The 21793-nt window shown below is 36.4% G+C and overlaps 1 protein-coding gene across 1 annotated transcript in view; it reads right to left on the minus strand.

Annotated features, from left to right (window-relative positions):
* Positions 1-21793, minus strand: part of CC2D2B (coiled-coil and C2 domain containing 2B) — a 131225-nt gene that overhangs the window by 72491 nt on the left and 36941 nt on the right. The window contains 5 exon segments of the mRNA XM_031652613.1: positions 4576-4673; positions 10303-10512; positions 20281-20409; positions 20501-20637; positions 20990-21188. Coding sequence (XP_031508473.1) covers positions 4576-4673; positions 10303-10512; positions 20281-20409; positions 20501-20637; positions 20990-21188 — 773 coding nt within the window.

Consider the following 21793-nt stretch of genomic DNA (forward strand, 5'->3'; position numbering starts at 1 on the left):
GTCTTCATATGCTCAATTTTTCTTCAACCTCTTGACACCTATTTGAATGAAGTACCTCTAAACTGAAAGCAATGGATCAAATTATTAATCAGAAAAAAATAAAATAAATACACTATCTTCCATGTATTTCCAGATTTCCTGGAAATTGTATAATGTATTTATTACACTTTTTTCAGGTTAACAATTAGAACACTGCTTCAAATTTAAAGGTACTTTGCCTGATAGGCTAATAATCATATTTTTAGAATATTGAAGTAACATACTGTTTTAAAAAAGTTTCTTCTATGTTTCATAACTTTGCAAACACATTATATTAGTATGTTAAATTACGCTAATTAACATATTGTATTAGTATGTTAAGTTACACTAATTAATTTCTAATGTTAAACCATCCTTGCATTCCTTGGATTATTCCAATTTGGAATAATCCAAATTTGGTTATAATGTATTATTTGATAAAATTTTGTTTAGTATTTTAGTATCTATGTTCATGAATGAAATTCAGTTGCAATATTTTTATACGGTTGCCAGGTTTTAATTTTAAGGATATGATAACCTCATTAAACGAGCTGAAAATGTAGATTCTTTTTCTTTCATTTGAAAGAGTTTGTGAAGAAGAGTACTTGTCTTTAAATAAGAGGATGTGAAACTTTTTTGTGCATCAGAATCACCTGGAGGGCTGGCTAAACACAGATTGCCAGGCCCTACCTGTAGAGTTTCCAATTCAGTGGTCTGTGGTAGACTGGATGATGTGCATTTCTAACAAATTCCCAGGTGAAGGTGATGATTCTGGTCTGGGGACCATACTTTGAGACCCACTGCTTTAAATGTTCTAGAAAGTACTCTAGTCATCTGAGCCTCGAGTTTCCTTTGCAGAAAGGTTTCAAATTGATTTCTTTAACAATTATTGAATTACTTAAGGTTTTTCTTTTCTTCCTTGTCTTTCACTTCTTGAATATGTTTGATTAGCTGTATTCTGTGTAGATTTGTCTTTTCCATACAAATGTTTATATTCTTTAGCATAAAGTTATTTAAAATATACAGCATCCATAGTAATGTTCCCTTTCTTTTCCTGACATTGTATATTTGTGCTGTTTCACTTTTTCCACTTGATCAGCTTTCCCAGAGTTTATCAATTTTTATCCAACATTTGAGTGTATTGATTTTCCCTATTATAGTTTTATTGTTAATTTCTGTTTATCTCTTTGTTATTTCATTTCTCTTACCCTTTATCTTCATTTCTTTCTTTTTCTCTATTTTCTCCTTTTGAATCTCCTCCAATGAATATGTTGGTCCACTTAATGGTGTTCCACAAGTCTCGTAGGCTCTGTTTGTGTTTCTTCAATTTTTTTTTTCTTTCTGTTGCTCAGATTCAATGATTTACATTGTCCTATCTTCAAGATCACTAATTCTTTCTTCTGCCTGCTGTAATCTGCCTTTGAATCTTTCTAGTGACTTTTTCATTTCAATTATACTTTTCAGCTTCATTCTCTTTTTCAGTTTTCTATCTCTTTATTGTTACTTCCTTTTTGTTTATATGTGGTTTATTTGTTTATTTATTTATTTACTGAGACAGAGTCTCACTCTGTTGCCCAGGCTGGAGTGCAGTGGCACAATCTCAGCTCACTGCAAGCTCTGCCTCCCAGGTTCAAGCAATTCTCCTGCCTCAGCCTCCAGAGTAGCTGGGACTACAGGTGCACACCACGACACTTGGCTAATTTTTGTATTTTTAGTACAGATGTGGTTTCACCATGTTAGCTAGGCTAGTCTTGCACTCCTGGCCTCAAGCAATCTGCCTACCTCAGCCTCTCAAAGTGCTGGGATTACAGGCTTGGGGCCACCGCATCTGGCCTATTTTGTTTATGCATGGTTTAACATACAGTTTTCTTGACTTTCTTGACATCTTTCTTTAGTTCTTTGCACATCTTTAAGACAGTTGTTTTAAAGTCTTTATATGGTAGATCTGCCATCGAGTAGGTCTTTATCTAGTAGGTTTTTTTTTTTTTTTTTGGCACAGTTTCTGTTGATTTATTCTTTTCCTTTGAGTTGGCCATACTTTCCTGTTTCTTTGTACACCTTTGTGTTTTTCTGTTGTTGAAAACTGGATATTTGAATCTAATAATGTGGTAACTCTAGAAATCACATTGTCCTCCTTTCCCAGGGCTTGCTGTTTTTTGTTATTGTTATTTTTTAAAAAAATCATGGCCTGGTGTGGTGGCTCACACCTGTAATCCCAGGACTTTGGGAGACCGGGGCAGGCAGATCACCTGACGTCAGGAGTTCGAGACCAGCCTGGCCAACATGGTGAACCCCCATTTCTACTGAAAATACAAAAATTAGCCAGGCGTGGTGGCATGCGCCTGTAGTCCCAGCTACTTGGGAGGCTGAGGCAGGAGAATCGCTTGAACCCGGGAAGCAGAGGTCACAGTGAGCCAAGATCGTGCCAGTGCACTCTTGCCTGGGTGACAGAGCAAGACTCTGTCTCCAAAACAAACAAACAAACAAAAACATCATTGTCAGCTGTCTCTGTGCCCAGGATCAGGCTGAGGTATAAACATAAGGTCCTCTCAGGTCTTTTCTGAGTCGATGCCTTTCCCTGTGCATGTGTGGTCACTTTCTAATTTTCCCTGTATATGCAGTTGCTTTTAAATGTCATAGTCTTTAATATCTGGATCCCAAAAGAGGAAAAAGAAATAATGAAGGGGTGCGGAAGGGGCACCAGCTTTTTAAATCCCCTGGAAGTCACTTTATCCAGAGATAGAGGGGCTTGCAACAATGGGGAAAAGTACAACAATAATGGTCCCCCTCTCATTGCACCTCTGTGATTAGAAGCAAGCAGTGATCAGAGCACATGTTCCCAATATTTGTAGGATAAGGTCCTTTTTGCTTACCTTGGGCTCCTGAAAAATGTGTGTGGGTTACTCCAGGAACATGTGCACAGCTGCCTGCCATGGGGCTGAGGGGTAGGGGTGGGGAGATAGCTGCTACTGTGCTAACAGCTGACATTGACCAAAATTAACCCCAATTTACCACCCAAGCCTTCCTCTGGATGCTGCAAGCCTTCAATACACTCCAGAGTTCCAAAATATAGGCTTTTCATATCCATGAGTTCTGCATCTACAGATTAACCAATCTCAGATTTAAAACATTATTTAAAAAGCCAATAACAATAACAATACAAGAGTAAAAAATAATGTGAAAAAACAAATACAGTAGAACAACTATGTACATAGCATTCACATTGTAGTGGGTATTATAAGTAATCTAGAAATGATTTAAAGTATATGAGAGGATGTGCATAGGTTATATGCAAATACTATGTCGTTTTATACATGGGACTTGAACATCCATGAATTTTGGTGTCTGTAGGAGGTTCTGGAACCAATCCCTTGCAGATACTGAGGGACAACTGTAGTTACATCAGACAGGTTCTCTGCTAGTACAACTGCTGTCTAGGTGGGGAGATGAATTCCTAGTGCTGCTGCTTCTTCTATCTTCCTAGAAATTCCTTCCATTGAATTTTTTTAATTTTCACTTTATGTTTTTCAATTCTATAAATTCTCTTTGGTTCTTCTTATATAAAAATAGCTCAAGAAGTACTCAGTAATTTACTCTATCTTGTTTGTAGATCATATTTTCAAGCTTGTCTTTTATTTTTAAATCATATTTTAAAAAGTTCTATTATTTTCTATATTTGATCATTCTATTTTCTTAAGCTTTTGCTTTGTATGAGCCTTCTATTATTTCTTCTGGCTCTTATTCATGCTGTCTTTGTGTGTGTGTGATTGAAGAGGTTGTAAACTGTAAGCTCATGTTCCTTAAAGTGTTATATCTTTGAATAATCTCTGAGCTAGGATTAAAACTGTGGTCTTTCAGGAAAAATATGTATTTGCTTTGCCAGTTGTTTGGTGCCAATGCCAATCTGGGACTATTTTAAGTTAAATTCTAAATCTGAGATAGATTTTAGGCTAAATAAGTTGTATAAATTCATGTCAGAAATCTGAATGAAGGCTGTCTTCTGATTACGAATACCTTCCAGTGAATTTTCCTGCTCTTAGAGATTCTGTGACACATGAATATGTTTTGTCTTGGAATTACTTTTCCAGTTATTTCACACTTTCATAACTTCGCTTTCCAGTCTATATGCCAATGGCTCCCAACTTGTAGACCATGCTTTTTACAGGGGTCCTTAAATCCACTACTTGTGAAATAGTGTCTTTAGACTCTGAAATAATAACATATCTGGCACATGTGTAAATGTGCACCAATTATCAAATATACACTAACACTTCAGATCAATATAATCCAAGTCAATTTCAAAGTACTCATGAACTTATAGTTCTTCAACTTTTTTAAAAAAATCAATGGATGTTAAAACTAGAATTACTTTCACATGGCACCCCTGTGAAATATTTTTACACAAACGTGGGTCTTAAAAAAGATTGAAACCATTTCTGTAATCGCCTAAAAAGTAGGGATTGTGTACTTTTCTTTATCTTCCATAACAAGTGCAGTACTTTGTCTAAAGAAGTTACCTAATGAATGCTTGATGAACATGAATGGCTCAAAACCTACCTTATTTGCCAATAATAATCTTGTAAAGATTTTCTCGTCAGCTGGTTTATTTCTGAATTTTCATTTGACAATTCAGTAGCATCTGTCAGTGCTTTCAGCTATAACAACAAAAAAAGAGCTCTTTGGTATATTTTATCCACCTGTTACCATTACTCCAGCTCACCTATAGGTCAAGGTGTGTGCAGCAGCAGAACAAATGTATAACTTTGTGTGTATTATTGGCTTATCTTCCACAATATATTTTATATAAGCACCTTGGGGAGGAACTGAGAAGAGCCTCAATATCTATGTAGGCAATAAACATCAATTTAGTATCTAATAACATCTAGTATCTTGAACATTACTAGACAATCAATTCATCAATTGATATAAAGAAATGTCATTAGATCAAGAAGGAATATTGAGCACAGGTACCAATCTTATCTTTCACCTAAAATCCCATAGTTACAGAAAAAACATATGTCTGTCTTTATCCACATTCATTGCCATCATCACATCAATATCTATATAAATATACTGATAACTGTCTTTACAGATAAGTGCATAATGTAGGAAAACAAGAAGAATAAAATCAAGAGAACAAGATATACTACAGAAGGTACAAAACAGAGTAACATCCATAGAGCAATAGGAGGAAACTAGGCCCTAAAACACATAAAGGAGAAGTCTGTCACAGGTAGGGGTAATTTGTGGGAACTTCAAGACTAGAGTCAATTGATATAAACTTTTACTGGAAGACATACGAGAAGACCTAAACATAGGAAAACAAACTATATTCCTGAAGAGGAAACCCAATTTTTATGAGGATCAAATTTCTTTCAAAATTAATGTAACACTACAACACAATCACAATAAAGATGGTAACAGGATTTTAAAAATAGAAGGTGACAAGCTAATTCTAAGGTTCATATGGAAGATAAAATCTATGGGGTATCCAAAAACATTCTAGAAAAGAACAACAATGAGGAGGTACTTGTGCTATGACATATAATTTAATAATTAAATATGGTAATGAAACAGTATGGAACTAGACCATACTAGTCCTCAAGCAAACCTATATGTTAATAAATATGTGCAGCTGGTATAGGATAAAGTTAGTATTTTAAATCAATAGGGAAATAAATGATGGTATTTGGATATTAGGCTGATCTTTTGGGAGAAAGAGTGGAGTTGGAGCCCAGTCTCACCTGAGACACAGATATAAACTCTAGATAGAAAAGGCTGGACATTATATACACACATGCCCTTTGACACACACACACACATATACTCACACATCCATATGTATACACATATACAAACACATATATAATATACACCACAAGGATATATAAAAGGAAGTCTTTATAATTTTGTCTGTCAGACACTATTCATTGCCCTTAAAGGATCATTTTTCTTGGTTGGCAGAACACCAATTTTGTTCAATTGCTCAACCATTTTCCATGTGTTTTTGAGGTAAACTGATTAGTGCAGCTATTTGCAGCAATTTCATTCTTGCCAATGAACAGTTTAGGCATGATCATGTGAAATAATTCTAGCCAATGAGATATTAGGGGAAATCTGCTGCAGGACAAGAGAGAGATTGGAGAAGGCTCTCAACGTGAGACACTACGCTGCATATTATCTATCTGACCAGCACGCCTTGAACTGGAGCAGCCACTTGGTTACCTTCCATGAGTGGGGCTAACCCCAAGTCGACTTGCTGAAGATGAAGAGAAGGACAGAAAAGGCTAGGGTTGTTGATTATATTGTCGAGACACCAAATTAACCAAACCTAGAGCTGCCCTAACTTGGACAATATGAGGTAATGCCTTTCCTTATTGTCTGAAGTAACTGAGATGAAGTTTTCCTTGAATTGCAACCAAAAATAGGCTAATTGATAAACTTGGGCTAGAGAAGGTCTTAGGAAGCTTAGGAAGCAAACAAAAAAAATCTAAAATTCACAAGGGAAAAGATTAACAGATTTGACCTCGTAAAAATGTAAAATGCTTGCCAAGTTCAGTGGCTCATGCCTGTAATTCCGAAAACTCAGGAAGCTGAGGTAGGAGGATTGCTTGAGGCCAAGATTTCAAGGCCAGCCTGGCAACATAGAAAGACCTCGTTTCTAAAAAAATTTTTTTAAATGACCTGGTTGTTGTGGCATGTACCTGTAGTCCCAGCTAGGGAGGCTGAGTGAGAGCATCACTTGAGCCCAGGAGTTAAGAGGCGGAAGTGAGTTATAATTGCACTCTGGGTGACAGAGTGAGACCTTTCTCAAAAAGAATTTTTTTTAATTTAAAATGTTCGCTGAAATATATAATAAAGTTTAAATCAAGTAACAGAATAGGACAAAAATATATAAAACATATTTAAAAGATATACTTCTTTTATGGACTTACATCTAGAAAAAAATATATATATATTATTATTACTATTTTTTTATTTTTTATTTTTTTGAGACAGAGTCTCACTCTGTCACCCAGGCTGGAGTGCAGTGGCGCCATCTTGGCTCACTGCAAGCTCCACCTCCCGGGTTCACGCCATTCTCCTGTCTCAACCTCCCGAGTAGCTGGGACTACAGGCACCCGCCACCACACCAGGCTAATTTTTTATATTTTTAGTAGAGACGGGGTTTCACCATGTTAGCCAGGATGGTCTCGATCTCCTGACCTCGTGATCCACCCGCTTCAGCCTCCCAAAGTGCTGGGATTACAGGTGTGAGCCACCGTGCCCGGCCTATATATTATTTTTTAATTCATGAATTAATTAAAGATGAAGCTAGAAAATAATACTGAATATTGGTGAAGTCTCTGGGAAGTGGACTCTGTCCTGCCTTGCCAGTGGAAATTCAAATTGGAAAAACATTTGGAAAAGGCATTTTATCACTTTCTAACAAAGTTTAAACTGCATATACCCTTAACTTTGACCAGGCAACTTCACTTCTATGGGTCTATCCTATAGAAGTTTTCATAGATGTGCTCAAATATATAGGTACAAGGATATTCACTGCTTCATTATTAATCATAAAGAAATGACCTAAGTGCCATTGAATGGGAGTGATTAAATATGTTAAATATATTGAAATAAACCTATATTATGGACATATATATATATAATAGTGATACATATAAAGTTCCAAGATAGAGTATTAATTTCAGAAAACCAGTGGGCATGGTGGTGCACACCTGTAGTCTCACCTACTTGGGAGGCTGAGGTGGGAGGATTGCTTGAGCCCAGGAGTTTGAGTCCAGCCTGGGCAACATAACAAGATGCTGTATCTAAAAAAAACCAAGTTGCCAAATAATACATATGGTAAGATCCAATTTATGTTAAAAACAATCATGGCATACATACATATAGAAATACAGGGAGAAGAGAACTTTAAGGATGTACTTAAAGAGCTAAAGGATGTCCAAACTATGAGGTGTGGAATGAATTAGGGCTTTCACATCTTGACACTTCTACAATTAATCTTTTCCAGTGTGAATGTATTCCAGTATTATTTGTACAATTTTTTAAAGCTAGAGGGAAAAAGAGCAGAAGTCTGCATAGCTGAGCATCCTTTCTACTCTCTCATACTATCAGCAACATCCCTCTTTGTTCTTTAAGTGGAATTCATACTCATATAAAGGAGCATATTTCAGTTTAAAAATTTTTTGGATGCCAATGACTCTTCCACTACTCTGAATTGGTTTGAAAACACTGGGAACAGGCAAAGCCGTACATTTCACACCCAGTGTCTAAATTATCCATGTTTAAGAAATTAATCTTTTGGTGGGAGGCCGACGGACACGCTCTGCACCACGTGGCCTTTTCTTCTCTTCCCCACTGCTCTTCTCCACCTTAGAAGAGAAGATTATGCACACTTCCAACCACATTTCTCTTTTTACAATTTACTGGGAGGTAGAGAAAATATTTATATTCATATAAGAGAATAAATTGAGAACAAGTAAAAATCTGCTAAGAAATTACATTTGGCTCCTAATACAATAATAATACTGAAACATATTGCAAATAATAACCCCAAAAGTTTTTATTTTATGCACAGAGCCATGCATATACATGAAAAATAAACCTAGAGTCCATATATACTTTAATAGATGGTACTCTAATAAACTACAATTGATATTGTTAGATAAGACTTTAAAGATTCTATAATATTATTGGAAAAAATTCTGTAAAGCAGAAATCTGTAGATCAAATCACTTTTTAAATGACCTGCATTTTAATCTGAGTTGTTTCCTTCATTCATTTAAAAAATGGCCATATTTTACTAAAAGTTAGAATATCCAATATTGATTTTAGGAAATATTCTGATATTGCTAATGCATGGTGTTCATCTATTAAGTTCTCCCACACAGTTGCTCCATCAAATCAAATAGATTAACTCCTGGCTGGGCATGGTGTCTCAGACCTGTAATCTCAACATTTAAGGAGTCCGAGGCAGGCAAATCACTTGAGCCCAGGAGTTCAAGAGCAGCCTGGGCAACATGGCAAAAGCCTGTCTCTATGAAAGAGAAAAAAACTTTAGCCAGGTGTGGTGGTGCACACCTGTAGTTCCAGCTACTCAGGAGTCTGAAGTGGGAGGACAGCTTGAGCCTGGGAGGTTGAGGCTGCAGTGAGCCATGATTGAGCCACTGCATTGCAGCCTGAATGAGACCTTATCTCAAAAAAAAAAAAAAAAAAAAAGGATTAAGTCCTGTGGGTTTTAAACTTGTATTTTAAAAAGCAGATATTGGCCGAGTGTGGTGGCTCATACCTGTAATCTCAGCAATTTGGGAGGCCAAGGCAGGCAGATCACCTGAGGTCAGAAGTTCGAGACAAGCCTGGCCAACATGGCAAAACCCCATCTCTACTAAAAACACAAAAATTAGCCACGCATGTGGTGGGCACCTGTAGTCCCAGCTACTCGGGAGGCTGAGGCAAGAGAATCGCTTGAACTCGGGAGGCAGAGGTTGCAGGGAGCCAAGATCACGCCACCGCACTCTAGCCTGGGTGACAGAACAAGACTCTGTCTCAAAAATAAAAATAAAAAAGCAGATATTTATGAAGGTTCATAACAGATATTTATGAAGGTTCATAATTAGTTCATGTCCAGTTTATTGAAATGGCTTTGTGGCTCCATCGGGATTGAATGTTTCATTAAGTATCTTATGAGTATTTGATTTCAAATGTATTCATTAGTTGAATGAGACATACTATCAAAATACCTTTCCCAAGAGAACACTAGTCAACAAAATGCTCATGTATCAGAAACCTAGCAGAGAGTTTAAATGAGGCACAAGTTTGTAAAAGTAATCAGTGGGTACTCCTTCTATTTCTCTTCAGACTTCATATAACCCTCATGATGTCATGAGATGACTACTTGGATTAATCAGCTTCGGACCAAGACTCTTCAGATTTGTTACGAGATTCAAGATTTCTAATATTTTAATTAAAATACTTTATTACAAGACTTTAAAAAAGCCACATGGCTCTTTTCAGTAACAATCATTTCAAATACTCTTCTTGAGCTATAGGACCAAGAACACCATTGATTAGTAAACCATTTGTGGTAAATAAATATGCCATTGGATATATTTAAAGCTTTCTCCCCAGTCAATTCCTACAGTTTCTTTTCAGAGAAACTAAAATTGAACCATTGTTCTACTTAAATATTTAGAAAATGTTCTGATAATTTGCTCTGGACAAGGAATTTTTTCTCTTTCAATATTAAATGTTTAGCTTTATAATGAAAGCCATTCTCACCTTCTCATAAAGCAGCTGAGATACATTCTGTTGCTGCCTGTCCTGAAAACATTCATATAGTTGGAGAAGCCTAGCACATAATACTTGTTCTTGATTGAAGAGATGATGATGGCTGAATTGCAAACCCACAATGTTGAGGTCTAATTGGTATATTTCCCTTGGACCTTCCATTTTGTTCATAAATGAACTTCCCAGGTCATATTTTATTGCCTTGTAAAGAAAAATAAGTGCACGATGTTAATTTGATTCAGTTTCTTTTGAAATTATAAGAAACTTTTCCTTATAAAAGTAACATTTCAATTGAAGGAAAATCAAGAGATATAGAAAAACAAAAAACAATAATTTGATTCTTTTTCCTTAAATTGATTATGACTCTTAATTTCATCAAATATATTTATATTACAGCATTTTAATCATCTTGCTATTAACTATTGTCATCTATCTCACCATTGTGTGCTGGTGGAGTGGAAGTTGGACTTTCAAGTTATAAAACCAAAAATAATTTCCTATGGAAACACTATGACAAATGGTGTATAAAACCGTGGGCCAGAGTTAAAAGAGAATTACTTATTAAAACATTGTTTATAAATGGATACACTGGTGATCCTCTGGGAAATTATCTTCAGGAGACTGGGCCCTCTAAGCAATTCCTATAAGCAAAGCACCTGTTTTTGTACATGAGATTGTCTCCATTTGGATACCAGATTGTCCTTAAATTTCTGAAGTCATAGGCCTTAGATCATATGGAATATGATTCATCTGTTTCAGTCCATCTTTTTTTTGAGACGAGTCTCACTCTGTCACCAGGCTGGAATGCAGTGTGCAGTGGTGCGATCTCGGCTCACTGCAACCTCCACCTCCCGGGTTCCAGTGATTCTCCTGCCTCAGCCTCCCAAGTAGCTGGGACTACAGGCGCATGCCACCACACCCAGCTAATGTTTGTGTTTTTAGTAGAGATGGTGTTTCACCATGTTGGCCAGGATGGTCTTGATCTCCTGACCTCGTGATCCACCCGCCTTGGCCTCCCAAAGTGCTGGGATTACAAGTGTGAGCCACCACACCTGACCACCCTTTTTTTTTTTTTTTTTTTTGTACAAGCAAGTTTATTAAGAAAGTAAAGGAATAGGCTGAGTGTGGTGGCTGACACTTGTGTAATCCCAGCACTTTGGGAGGCTGAGGCAGGTGGATCACCTGAGGTCAGGAGTTCAAGACCAGCCCGGCCAACACGGCAAAACCCTGTCTCTACTAAAACTACAAAAATTAGCCGGACATGGTGGTGGGTGCCTGTAATCCCAGCTACTTGGGAGGCTGAGGCAGGAGAATCGCTAGAACCTGGGAGGTGGAGGTTGCAGTGAGCCAAGATCGCATCATTGTACTCTAGCCTGGGCGACAGCGCGAGGCTCTGTCTCAAAAAAAAAAAAAAATATATATATATATATAAAATATATATAAAATATATATATAATATATATATATTTAGTCCACTATTTTGAATTTATATACGTGTTTGAATATGCATGTGCTCAATATCATTGGTTTTCAGTAATGCAATTTACAAGGGTTGGTGAGTTACTTAGCATATGCAGCTTGATTCATCAATGCCTAGCCACTCCTGATAAAAGCCATGAATGCATCAACCCAAATAGGAGCACACTGAGCCCACTCTCTGGATAAGTCTGGTGTAATATGGTGTAATATGCTCTTCAGTCTGTGCCATTGCTATTACACCTAATGTTGTCTCACCCCTAACCTGGTGTGGCAGACCCAATGCTCCTCAAGGGCTGAAAGCCATCTGTACGGTGCCCAAATCTCTGCCTCCTTACTTTTTCCTGAGTTAGAAACCTTTGCTTCTTCCTTACTGGGTTTCAGGGAGGCAGACAAACAGCAATAAAGCTTGTTTATGGTTGGTAAGTCTCTTCTCTATGTAAGAGCCAACCCATAAAAGGGGAAACCTGCTCTTGATTTCACCTGAGAGATTTAGGCAATAGGTAATAAGTTGGTAAATTGGCCATTAAACAGGAAAGAAAACACCAAGGAAAAATCATTTTCAGTTTAAAACAACTAAATTGTAAATGAACTTCTGAAAATTAAAGTTCCTAAGCTAGAGAATCCTGTCTTGTTAAGCAGATCCAGCACTGGTTGAATAACTGTGTTGCTCAGTTGCTTTGGGTTTCTAATGGAGTGACACAAGCCTCTGCCCTTGGTCCTGGCCTCTTCAGCACCTGCTGACTACAGTACTAAGAAGCTACAGGAGGGTAAATGAGGTGGTGGAATATCTAGCAACAACCAAAGAAGGCAATTTAGACTGGAGAGCAAAAACTAAAGGTGGAAGTGACTGTAGGCTTCAAACATTTGAGGAGCTGTCACATAGATGAAGTACTTTATGTGTTCCCTATGGCCAAACAAGGTCAAATAAGTAGAAGTGACCTGGAGACAGACTTTAACAACAGAAAACAAAGAACAATTAGAATTGTCCGCTGGGCGCGGTGGCTCACGCCTGTAATCCTAGCACTTAGGGAGGCTGGACGGGCAGATCTTCTGAGGTCAAGAGTTCGAGACCAGCCTGGCCAACATGGCGAAACCCCATCTCTACTAAAAGTACAAAAATTAGCCAGGTGTGGTGGTGCACACCTGTAATTCCAGCTACTCAGGAGGCTGAGGCAGGAGAATCACTCGAACCTGGGAGGTGGAGGTTGCAGTGAGCTGAGACTGTGCCATTGCACTCCAGCCTGGGCAAAAAGAGTGAAACTCCGTCAAAAAAAAAAAAAAAGGCCAACATTAGAATGAATTCTTTTGAGAGGTAGCAAACTCCCTGACACATTGGTTAAAAGCAGCCCTTGACTAAGTGGGTTAAGTAGGCTTCTAGAACTAGGTAAGTGTGTTATACCAAAAGCATAAAGCTTTAGGCAGCAATGAATCAAAGGCTACATAAAAGTACAAAAACATCCAAGCTGGTTGACATACGTAAAATCTACATAAATATATAAAAAGAGTGCTAGAAATGGGAGCAGAGGGAAGGTCATCGTCAAACAGTCAGATGAAACTAATCAGCAAATAGCAGGCAAATAGGGTACCTGGGATAGTAGAGGTACAACAAGCTGTTAAAGTACCTGGCAGAGGCAGCAGCAAAGACAGGACTCTGATATGCATACAACTGTTATATCTACCTTGGTTGCCCTTATATTTATTCTGGAGAGAGACCATAGATCAGCTTTTCCTTCAAGGCTGGCTGGGCAACACGAAAAATGTGAAGAAGATAGAAGAGAAAGGCAGGTAGAGGCATTTGTCTGACACAAAATCTAGAACACGATCTGTTAAGGATGCTACTGTCTTTGTCAATTTGTTCTGCTATAACAGAGTACCTGAGACTAGGTAAATTATAAAGAACAGAAATTTATCTCTCAGTTCTGGAGGCTGGGAAGTCCAAGAGTAAGACACTGCATCTCATGTCCAGTGTGGACCTTTTAGCTGTGTCCGCTGGAAGGGAAGAATGCTGTGTCCTCACCTGGCAGATGGTGGAAGGGCAAAAGCCCCTTTATAAGGGCACCTAATCCCATTGACAATGGCGGAGGTGCCTTAGTTGGCCTAATCACCTCTTATAGGTCTTACCCCTTAATGCTATCACACTGAAAAAATCTGAATTTTAGAGGAGACACATTCAAATCCCAGCAGCTGCAAGAATGAATTTTAAAACTCAATTTAGACAGTTAGTGAGATGGCCTTTACATTTTTTCCAAATTATAGCAGTCCATGAAATATTGTAATTGTGCTTGGATGAAGCTAGAACAGATGCACTAAAAGAAAGTTACTTGTTCAGCCCAGTGGTTTCCAACTTGGGATTCTAGATTATTACAAAGGTTAACCTGAATGGTGGTTAATATTTCTCCAATAATTGTAAATTATGCATTTACTTTTTATGATGCATTTGTTCATTTATTTATTCATTCAACAAATTGTTATTGTTTCAAAGGCCTCTCTCCTAAAAGCAATGATCCCAGATAATTACACCAAAATATCTCTGCTATATCCAGAGCAAAATTTAGATAAAATGCATTGTCACTATTAAGTCTAGAAATTATGCCACATAATATCAAATAATAAGACAAATAGCAGGGCTTTTCCCTCCTCTTTTATTCTTTTATGTTTTTATATTTTCATGGTGATAGATTCTTTTATAGTAAACCAACTGGGAAAATACATGAAGACATTGTAATGTTTGGTATGGTGGTGCCATTTATAAAATCTTGACAACTGTGTTCCACTATGAATTAGGATGGGGCAGAGATATTGCTAGTCTCTCATGGTATGATAAGCACCTTGTAGGAAATAACATTTTCTAAGATTACGCCAGTGAACTTCTGCCAGTCTTTATCTTCTAAATTATATTAGGACCCTAAAAGCATAGAGCACTGAGGTGATGAGTTCTATTACAAATAACACAAGCATTCATTCAATGCTAGGCCTTTGGGTAGGTGTTAGCAATAAATTATAAAACAAGCCGACAATAAAACAAAACAAAAACCCTGCCCTGCTTGCAGTCAAGCAGAGAAAATGCTAGGTAAACAGAAAATATAGAGACAGACTGAGCCTTACCAAAACTGTAATTCAGTCTTTAAATCAGTTAAGTCCCTAGTTGGATGAAGATGATCATCCTCACTCAACACGCTTAACAAAGCAAAGGATGGAACATTTCTGGTGGAAGACAACATCATCTAGGGCTTCTATAATTTTTCATATATAATAATGTAGAATACAATTTTTAAAATCACCTGTCATAATAACAGGCAAGACTAAATGAGCAAAACCAAGAGCAAAAACAGATAATAAAAAGATTCATAATGATCCAAATATTGGAGTTACCAGATATGAACTTTAAAGTAGCTATTATTACTGTATTAAAAATAGAAGCGAAAACCCATGAAAAGACTAAATACATCTCAAGAAAATTAGAATATTTACAGAAAAATTAAATGTCGAATGAACACTTTCAAGCAAAAAATGCATTGAAAATATGTAAAATTAAGAAGTCAGCAGATGGGCTGGTCTGAAAATATGGTGGCAGTACAGTTTTAGATCTTACCAAATTCCTATATTAAAAGAGGCAGAGCAACTAGACAGCAAAACCAAAAATCCACAGACAAGATTTATAACAGAAGTAGTTCTCAAGAAATGCCTCATGAAACCCAAAACACAAGTCAGTGAAGACAAATCATCAGTATTCAGAAGGTCTGAATAGCATTGGCGATTGTGTGGGAGACAGCAGAGAGAAGCAATAGAACATCTGATAGACCTGACAAGAGTCTGAAAGAGCCAACAGAAATGCACCAGAAAGTACAGGAGGCCAACTTAAAAACAGCGGCTAAAACTGGAACACGTTTTGTCCACTCCAATTGTGGATGGTGGGGTTAAGCACTGAAGGAGCTGCAGGAGTCTAGCTCCCAGGAATTTTCAGAATGAGGCTTCACACTGAATAGAAACTACTGGGAGTGAAATTGAAACTAAGAAGTAGGGGACCACAGGAATTAAGGAAAGAGGAGGTTCAGAAAAAATCTGGGGAAGGGAATAGAGCCAAGACATTACAGAAATCCAGCCACAATATATTTTAACACGACACAAAAACAACAGGTCTGTGAAAATAGAAAAGTTATTTGAACTGAGACTTTTTATAGAAGTTTAGGAAAAATAATTTTATATAAAAATAAGCGGAAGAAAGCGATCAACATTAAATCCATCAAAGTTTCTATAAGAAAAAAGAATAAAGAGCAAAATAACAGCCTACAGGCAATCAAAGCACACTAGAAGGGTATCCAAAACCAGACATAAATAGAAATGTGGTTTTCACAGTGAGCTGAATTTATATGGAAGTTATATGACATTTAAAACATAAATCAGAATTAAACTCAGAAATTAGGTGAAAGAAAATGGCAAAAAAATTTAAAATTTAGAAATTAAGCCTATACTAGAAAGAATACAAGGGCAAATAAACACCACCAAATCTTTTTCTTAAGGTGAAGAAGGGGACATTTTAAATATATGAAAGAAGTAAAGAAAGGGAAATAAATCATTGAGTGGATTTAACTATAGATAAAATATGGCAGAAAACTATGTAAGTGAATGGTAAGACACGTCAATAGAATATATGCAAACTAAAATTCAGAGAGAAAAAATAATTTTTTAAAAAGTAAAAGTAGAAGACAAATTACAGAAAATATAAAATCTGAATGGTCCTATTTTTTGTGGTAAAAATTACAAAGCATGAGATCTCCCCTCAACAAATGTTTAAGTTTACAGTACTATTAACTATAAGCACAATGTTGTGCCATAGATCCCTAGGGCTTTTTCATCTTGCATGACTGAAACTCTATACCCTTTGAACAGCAACTCCCTATTTCTCTCTCCCCCAATCCCCTGGCAACTACCATTCTACCTTCTGCTTGTATGAAGCTGAACTACTTTGGATACCTCATATAAGCAGAATCATGCAGAATTTGTTCTTCTGTGATTATTTCATTTAGTATAACATCTTCAAGCTTCATCCATGTTTTAGCATATGACAAGATTTATTATTTATGGCTACATACACCACGTTTTCTTTATTGAACTGTCAACGAACAGCTAGGTTGTTTCCACCTCTTGGCTATTGTGAATAATGCTGCAATGAACATAGGAATGCAAATATCACTTCAAAATCTTAAATTCAATTTTTCTGGATAAATACCCAGAAGTGAGATTGTTGGATCATATTACAGTTCTATTTTAAATTTGCAGAGGAATTCCATACTATTTTCCGTAGTGGTTGCACCATTTTACATTCCCACAAATAGTGTACAAGGGTTCTAATTTCTCCACATTGTTGCCAACACTTGTTATTTTCAGGGGATTTAAAAAAAATAATGACCATCCTAACAGGTGAGAGGGTATCTTCTTGTGGTTTTGATTTGCATTTCTCTGACAATTAGTGATGTTAGGCATGTTTTATATGTCTGTTGGCCATTTGTATGCATTTTTGGTTTTTTTGGAGAAATGTCTATTCAAGTCTTTTACCAATTTTTTAATTGGGTTGTTTTCCTGTTACTGAGTTCAGTAAGTTCCTTATGTATTTTGGATTTCAACCTCTTATCAGATGTATGGTCTGCAAATATTTTCTCCCATTCCATAGGTTGCCTTCTGTCTCTGGTGATTGTTTCCTTTATTGCAACAGATGCATTTTAGTTTGTTGTAGTCTCACTTCTCTATTTTTGTTTTGTTGCCTATGCTTTTAGTGTCATATCCAGGAAACCACTGCCAAGAACGATGTTATAAAGGCTTTCCTTCATGTTTTCATCTAGGAGTTTTATAGTTTCGGGTCTTGTTTTTAAGTCTTTACTCAATCTTGAGTTGATGTTTGTGTATGATGTAAGATAAGGGTCTGATTTCATTCTTTTGCATGTGGTTATCCAGTCTTCCCAGCACCATTTGTTGAAGAGACTATCCTTTCTCCATTGTGTAGTCATGGCATCCTCTTGAAGATCATTTGCCTGCATATACGTGAGTTAATTTCTGGGCTCTTCATTCTGTTCCATTGGTCCACATGTCTGTCTTTATGCCAGTACCATCCTGTTTTGATTAATGTAGCTTTGTAATACATTTTGAAGTCAGGAATGCAGGGACCTTTGAAAACAGTATGCTGAGAATAGATAGGGCTCAAGGACAGTATCTCCAATTGAACTTTTAATGAACTCCCGTAGGTGCCAAGAAGGCGGGCAGATAAGGAAGAGCATAGAAACAAGGAACTGAGTAGAAGGTTACATCTGGGAAAGAAAGTTTGTTTTGCATTGCATTCTTTCTGCTGACGTGGGGTTTATGGGGTATAAATAAAGTGAGGCGGAGGCTCTGAGCGCGGCCGCCATGTTCTCTGTGTGTCTTTGTCTTTTGTGTGTTCTTTCATTCTCCACCACCCCCGGCACGGACCCCAAGAGGAATATAAAGCTTCTACTTTGAAGGTCCTTTGAGATTCCTTATTAATTATTGGATTTTTTTCCATTTCTGTAAAAAAATGTCATTGAGAGTTTGAAATGGATTGCTCTAAGTCTGCAGATCACTTTGGGTAATATGGATATTTTTAACAATATTAAGTCTTCTAACCCATGAACATGGGATGTCTTTCCATTGACTAGTCCTTTATTTTTAAAGACATAGATGGTCAGCTGACTAATGTCAAAGATGACAATGAATTATAATGAGAAAAGATTTATTGATTTTTTTCCATAAGTGGTATTAAGTCAATTGGATATCCATGTGGATAAAATGAAATATGACCCCCTACCTAATGCTATACACAGAAAGTACTTTCCAGATGGGTGGTAACCCTAAATGAGAAAGGTCCAACAATAAACTCTTTCGAATAAAAACAGAAGAATACCTTTGGCACCTGGAGTAAGCACAGTTTCTTAAACAGCATATAAAAGGTGCTAACCCTAAAGAAAAAGAAAATGGTAAATTACACTACATTAAAATTAAGAATATCCCATCAAAAAGCACAGGTAAGAGAGTGATATGGTTTGGATCTGTGTCTCCACCCAAATCTCATGTTGAGCTGTAATCCCCAATGTTGGTGGTGGGGCTTGGTGCAAAGTGATTGGATCATGGGGGTGGGTCCTTCATGAATGGTTTAACACCATCCCCTTGGGGTTGTTCTAGTGGTAGCGTTCTCATGAGATCTAGTCATTTAAAAGTGTGTGGCACCTCCCCTCTTCTCTCCCTTCTTCCTATTCTGGCCTTGTGAAGTGCCAGCTCCCTCTTTGTCCTCCACCATGATTGCAAGTTTCCTGAGGCCTCCCAGAAGTTTATTGAGGCCCCCCCAGAAGCCAAGCAGATGCCAGCATCATGCTTCCTGTACAACCTGTAGAATCATGAGCCAATTACACCTCTTTTATTTATAAATTACCCAGTCTCAGGTATTTCTTTACAGCAGTGTGAGAATGGACTAAAACAGACAATCAGAAGATTAGCCATAGAGTAGATTATATGAGGGCTGGATATGATTATATCCAGAAATCAACACATCAATAAGAAAAAGCAGACAATCCAATAAGAAAAAAATGGTTAAAAGTCTTAACCAAGCTTTCATAAAAGAGGCTGTCCGAATGGCCAACGGACATGAAAAGGTGTTCAGTTTCATTAGTCATTAGGGAAATGCAGATTAAAACTTCAATGAAATACATCTTATGTACACCAGAATGGCTGTGATTTAAAAGACAGATATACCAAATGTTGACAGGAATACAAAGCAGCTGAAACTCTCACACACTTCTTAGTTTGTGTATAGTTTGGTACAACCACTTCAGAAAACCATTTGGCACTATATAGTAAAACTAAACATATACAAAACTATAACCCAGCATTTCTACTCTGAGATATTTACCCAACAGAAAATGCATATGCATACAGTTATCAGAAGAGGTACAAATTTTCATGGTAGTGTTATTAGTAATAGCCAAAAACTGGATGTAACTTATATCCATCAATAAAAGAATGGTTAATAAATAAATAAATGTATTTTTCATACTATGGAGTTCTATACAGCAACAGAAATGAACAAGCTATTGCTGTACACAACAATATAGAGTACCTATTCTATTATTTCATTTATATAAAACAGGTAAAACTAACAGACAAGAGTAATGTATAGTGGTAGAAGTTACAATAGTGGTTACCTTGAGTATCATTCATTTATTCATTATTTTTGTAAAATTAGCATCATACATAATTTTGCATTCTGCTTTTTTCACTTCAGATTTTATTTTGGATATTTCCCCATATCATTGAATATTCCTTGAAACTATAATTTTAAGGGCTATTTAACATTTCATCATGATTTAGATATTATATTAGTAGACTTAGTATCTTTAAAGGATAAATTATCACCACAAAACCACCAGATATAATTGATTTTACAAGAATTTTAACCATAATTACAAATAAATTGTTGTTAGTTACCTTCCTGTATATGGTCTTAAGTAACGGATTTAAAGGTTCCTTCCTTACGTTTAGTCTGAAATTCCATGACTGTTTAATAGGTGTAGGTAATGACATTATTTCTCCACTCTCTCCAAACCAACATTTTCCCTATCAAAAATATTTAAGTATAGTAATTAAATATTTTGCTAAATAAGTCACATACTAGCCAGTGTTTTAACTTGTTAGCTGGTGCACTTGCCTCTTCTAGTTGAAGCAGGCGATTTTCCATTTTGTTGCAGGTCTTCTTATATATTTCTGGCTTTCTCTGAATATAGAATCCTTCATCTTCTAAAATACGTGGCATCATATCTTTTGGCAGTTTGTGCTGGTTGACCACTTAATAACAATAAAACTTAGATATTACTTTAAAGTCCAAAATATTAAATGGATATTGACCAAATAAGTAGTACAAACGACTATAATTACACCCTACTACTAAAGTCTAGCAGAAAGCCTCTCTCTCACTTTCCTCTTTCTCTCTCTACATATATATATATGTATATTTTTTCAATGAAGAATGAGTTCTCTTAATCAGTTCCCTTAATTCAGGGAAGTTATGAAAAACAAATATAGAAAAGTTACTATAATTTTAGATCAGTACTTTTTATTTATCCAGCATACAGAAAAGCTATTATTCCATAACATAATTCATTAATGACTTAAATATTTTACTGGAAAAGAATGTTACCTGGAGAACTACTTGGTACAAAAATATTTGCCTTCTGTTTTTTTATTTGTTCTTGATCATCTTCATAGTCAGCAGCTTTTACTTTGAGTAAATCTGTCAAAATGAATTCTTTCATAAACTCTTCATCTTCACTCTCAGCAACATTTTGTAAATTAACACCAAGTGAAAAGCATTTGGGATAACTATCTTTTACTGGTCTCTGTTGAACACCAAAAAGGAAAATAAGTTTACATGCTTGTCTCCAGTGATTAATATGCATATAAATGAAATGTACTGGAAACTTACTGTGAATTGTGTGTCTGATCCTGCCACCCACAGACCAAGTTCTAGCTGAACTTGTGTTACAATGAAATTTCACTGAACTTAGAACTCATTTAAGGTATAGTATTATAAAATATGATTTTTCTATAGCCCATCTTTGTAATTCTTCACTGAAAGACTACTGAAATAGCCCTTCCTCCCCTATGGAAAATGTTCTGAGATACTGAACTGTAATATTTCAACTACTGAGAATACAGTGTAGGACAGGGTCCAAATATATCAGACCATGTGACCCTAAATCCTTTTTTTCCTCATCATTCAGAAAACAGTACCACCTAAAGTGCTGTCGAGTAGGCATGCTTTTTTCTACAAGGTATTCATGAAAAAAAACGAAAGAAGAAAGAAAAGATTCAGCATAGAAGTGTAGCAGAGTGATTATAGTGAAATTCTGATATATGATATATATAAAGGTTATAAACAATTTGAACATAGATGTGGAAACAGATATATTACTAAATATTAAAATGAATATATCATACTCAT

The sequence above is a fragment of the Papio anubis genome, chromosome 11, assembly GCF_008728515.1.
Source record: "Papio anubis isolate 15944 chromosome 11, Panubis1.0, whole genome shotgun sequence".
Taxonomy (NCBI): domain Eukaryota; kingdom Metazoa; phylum Chordata; class Mammalia; order Primates; family Cercopithecidae; genus Papio; species Papio anubis.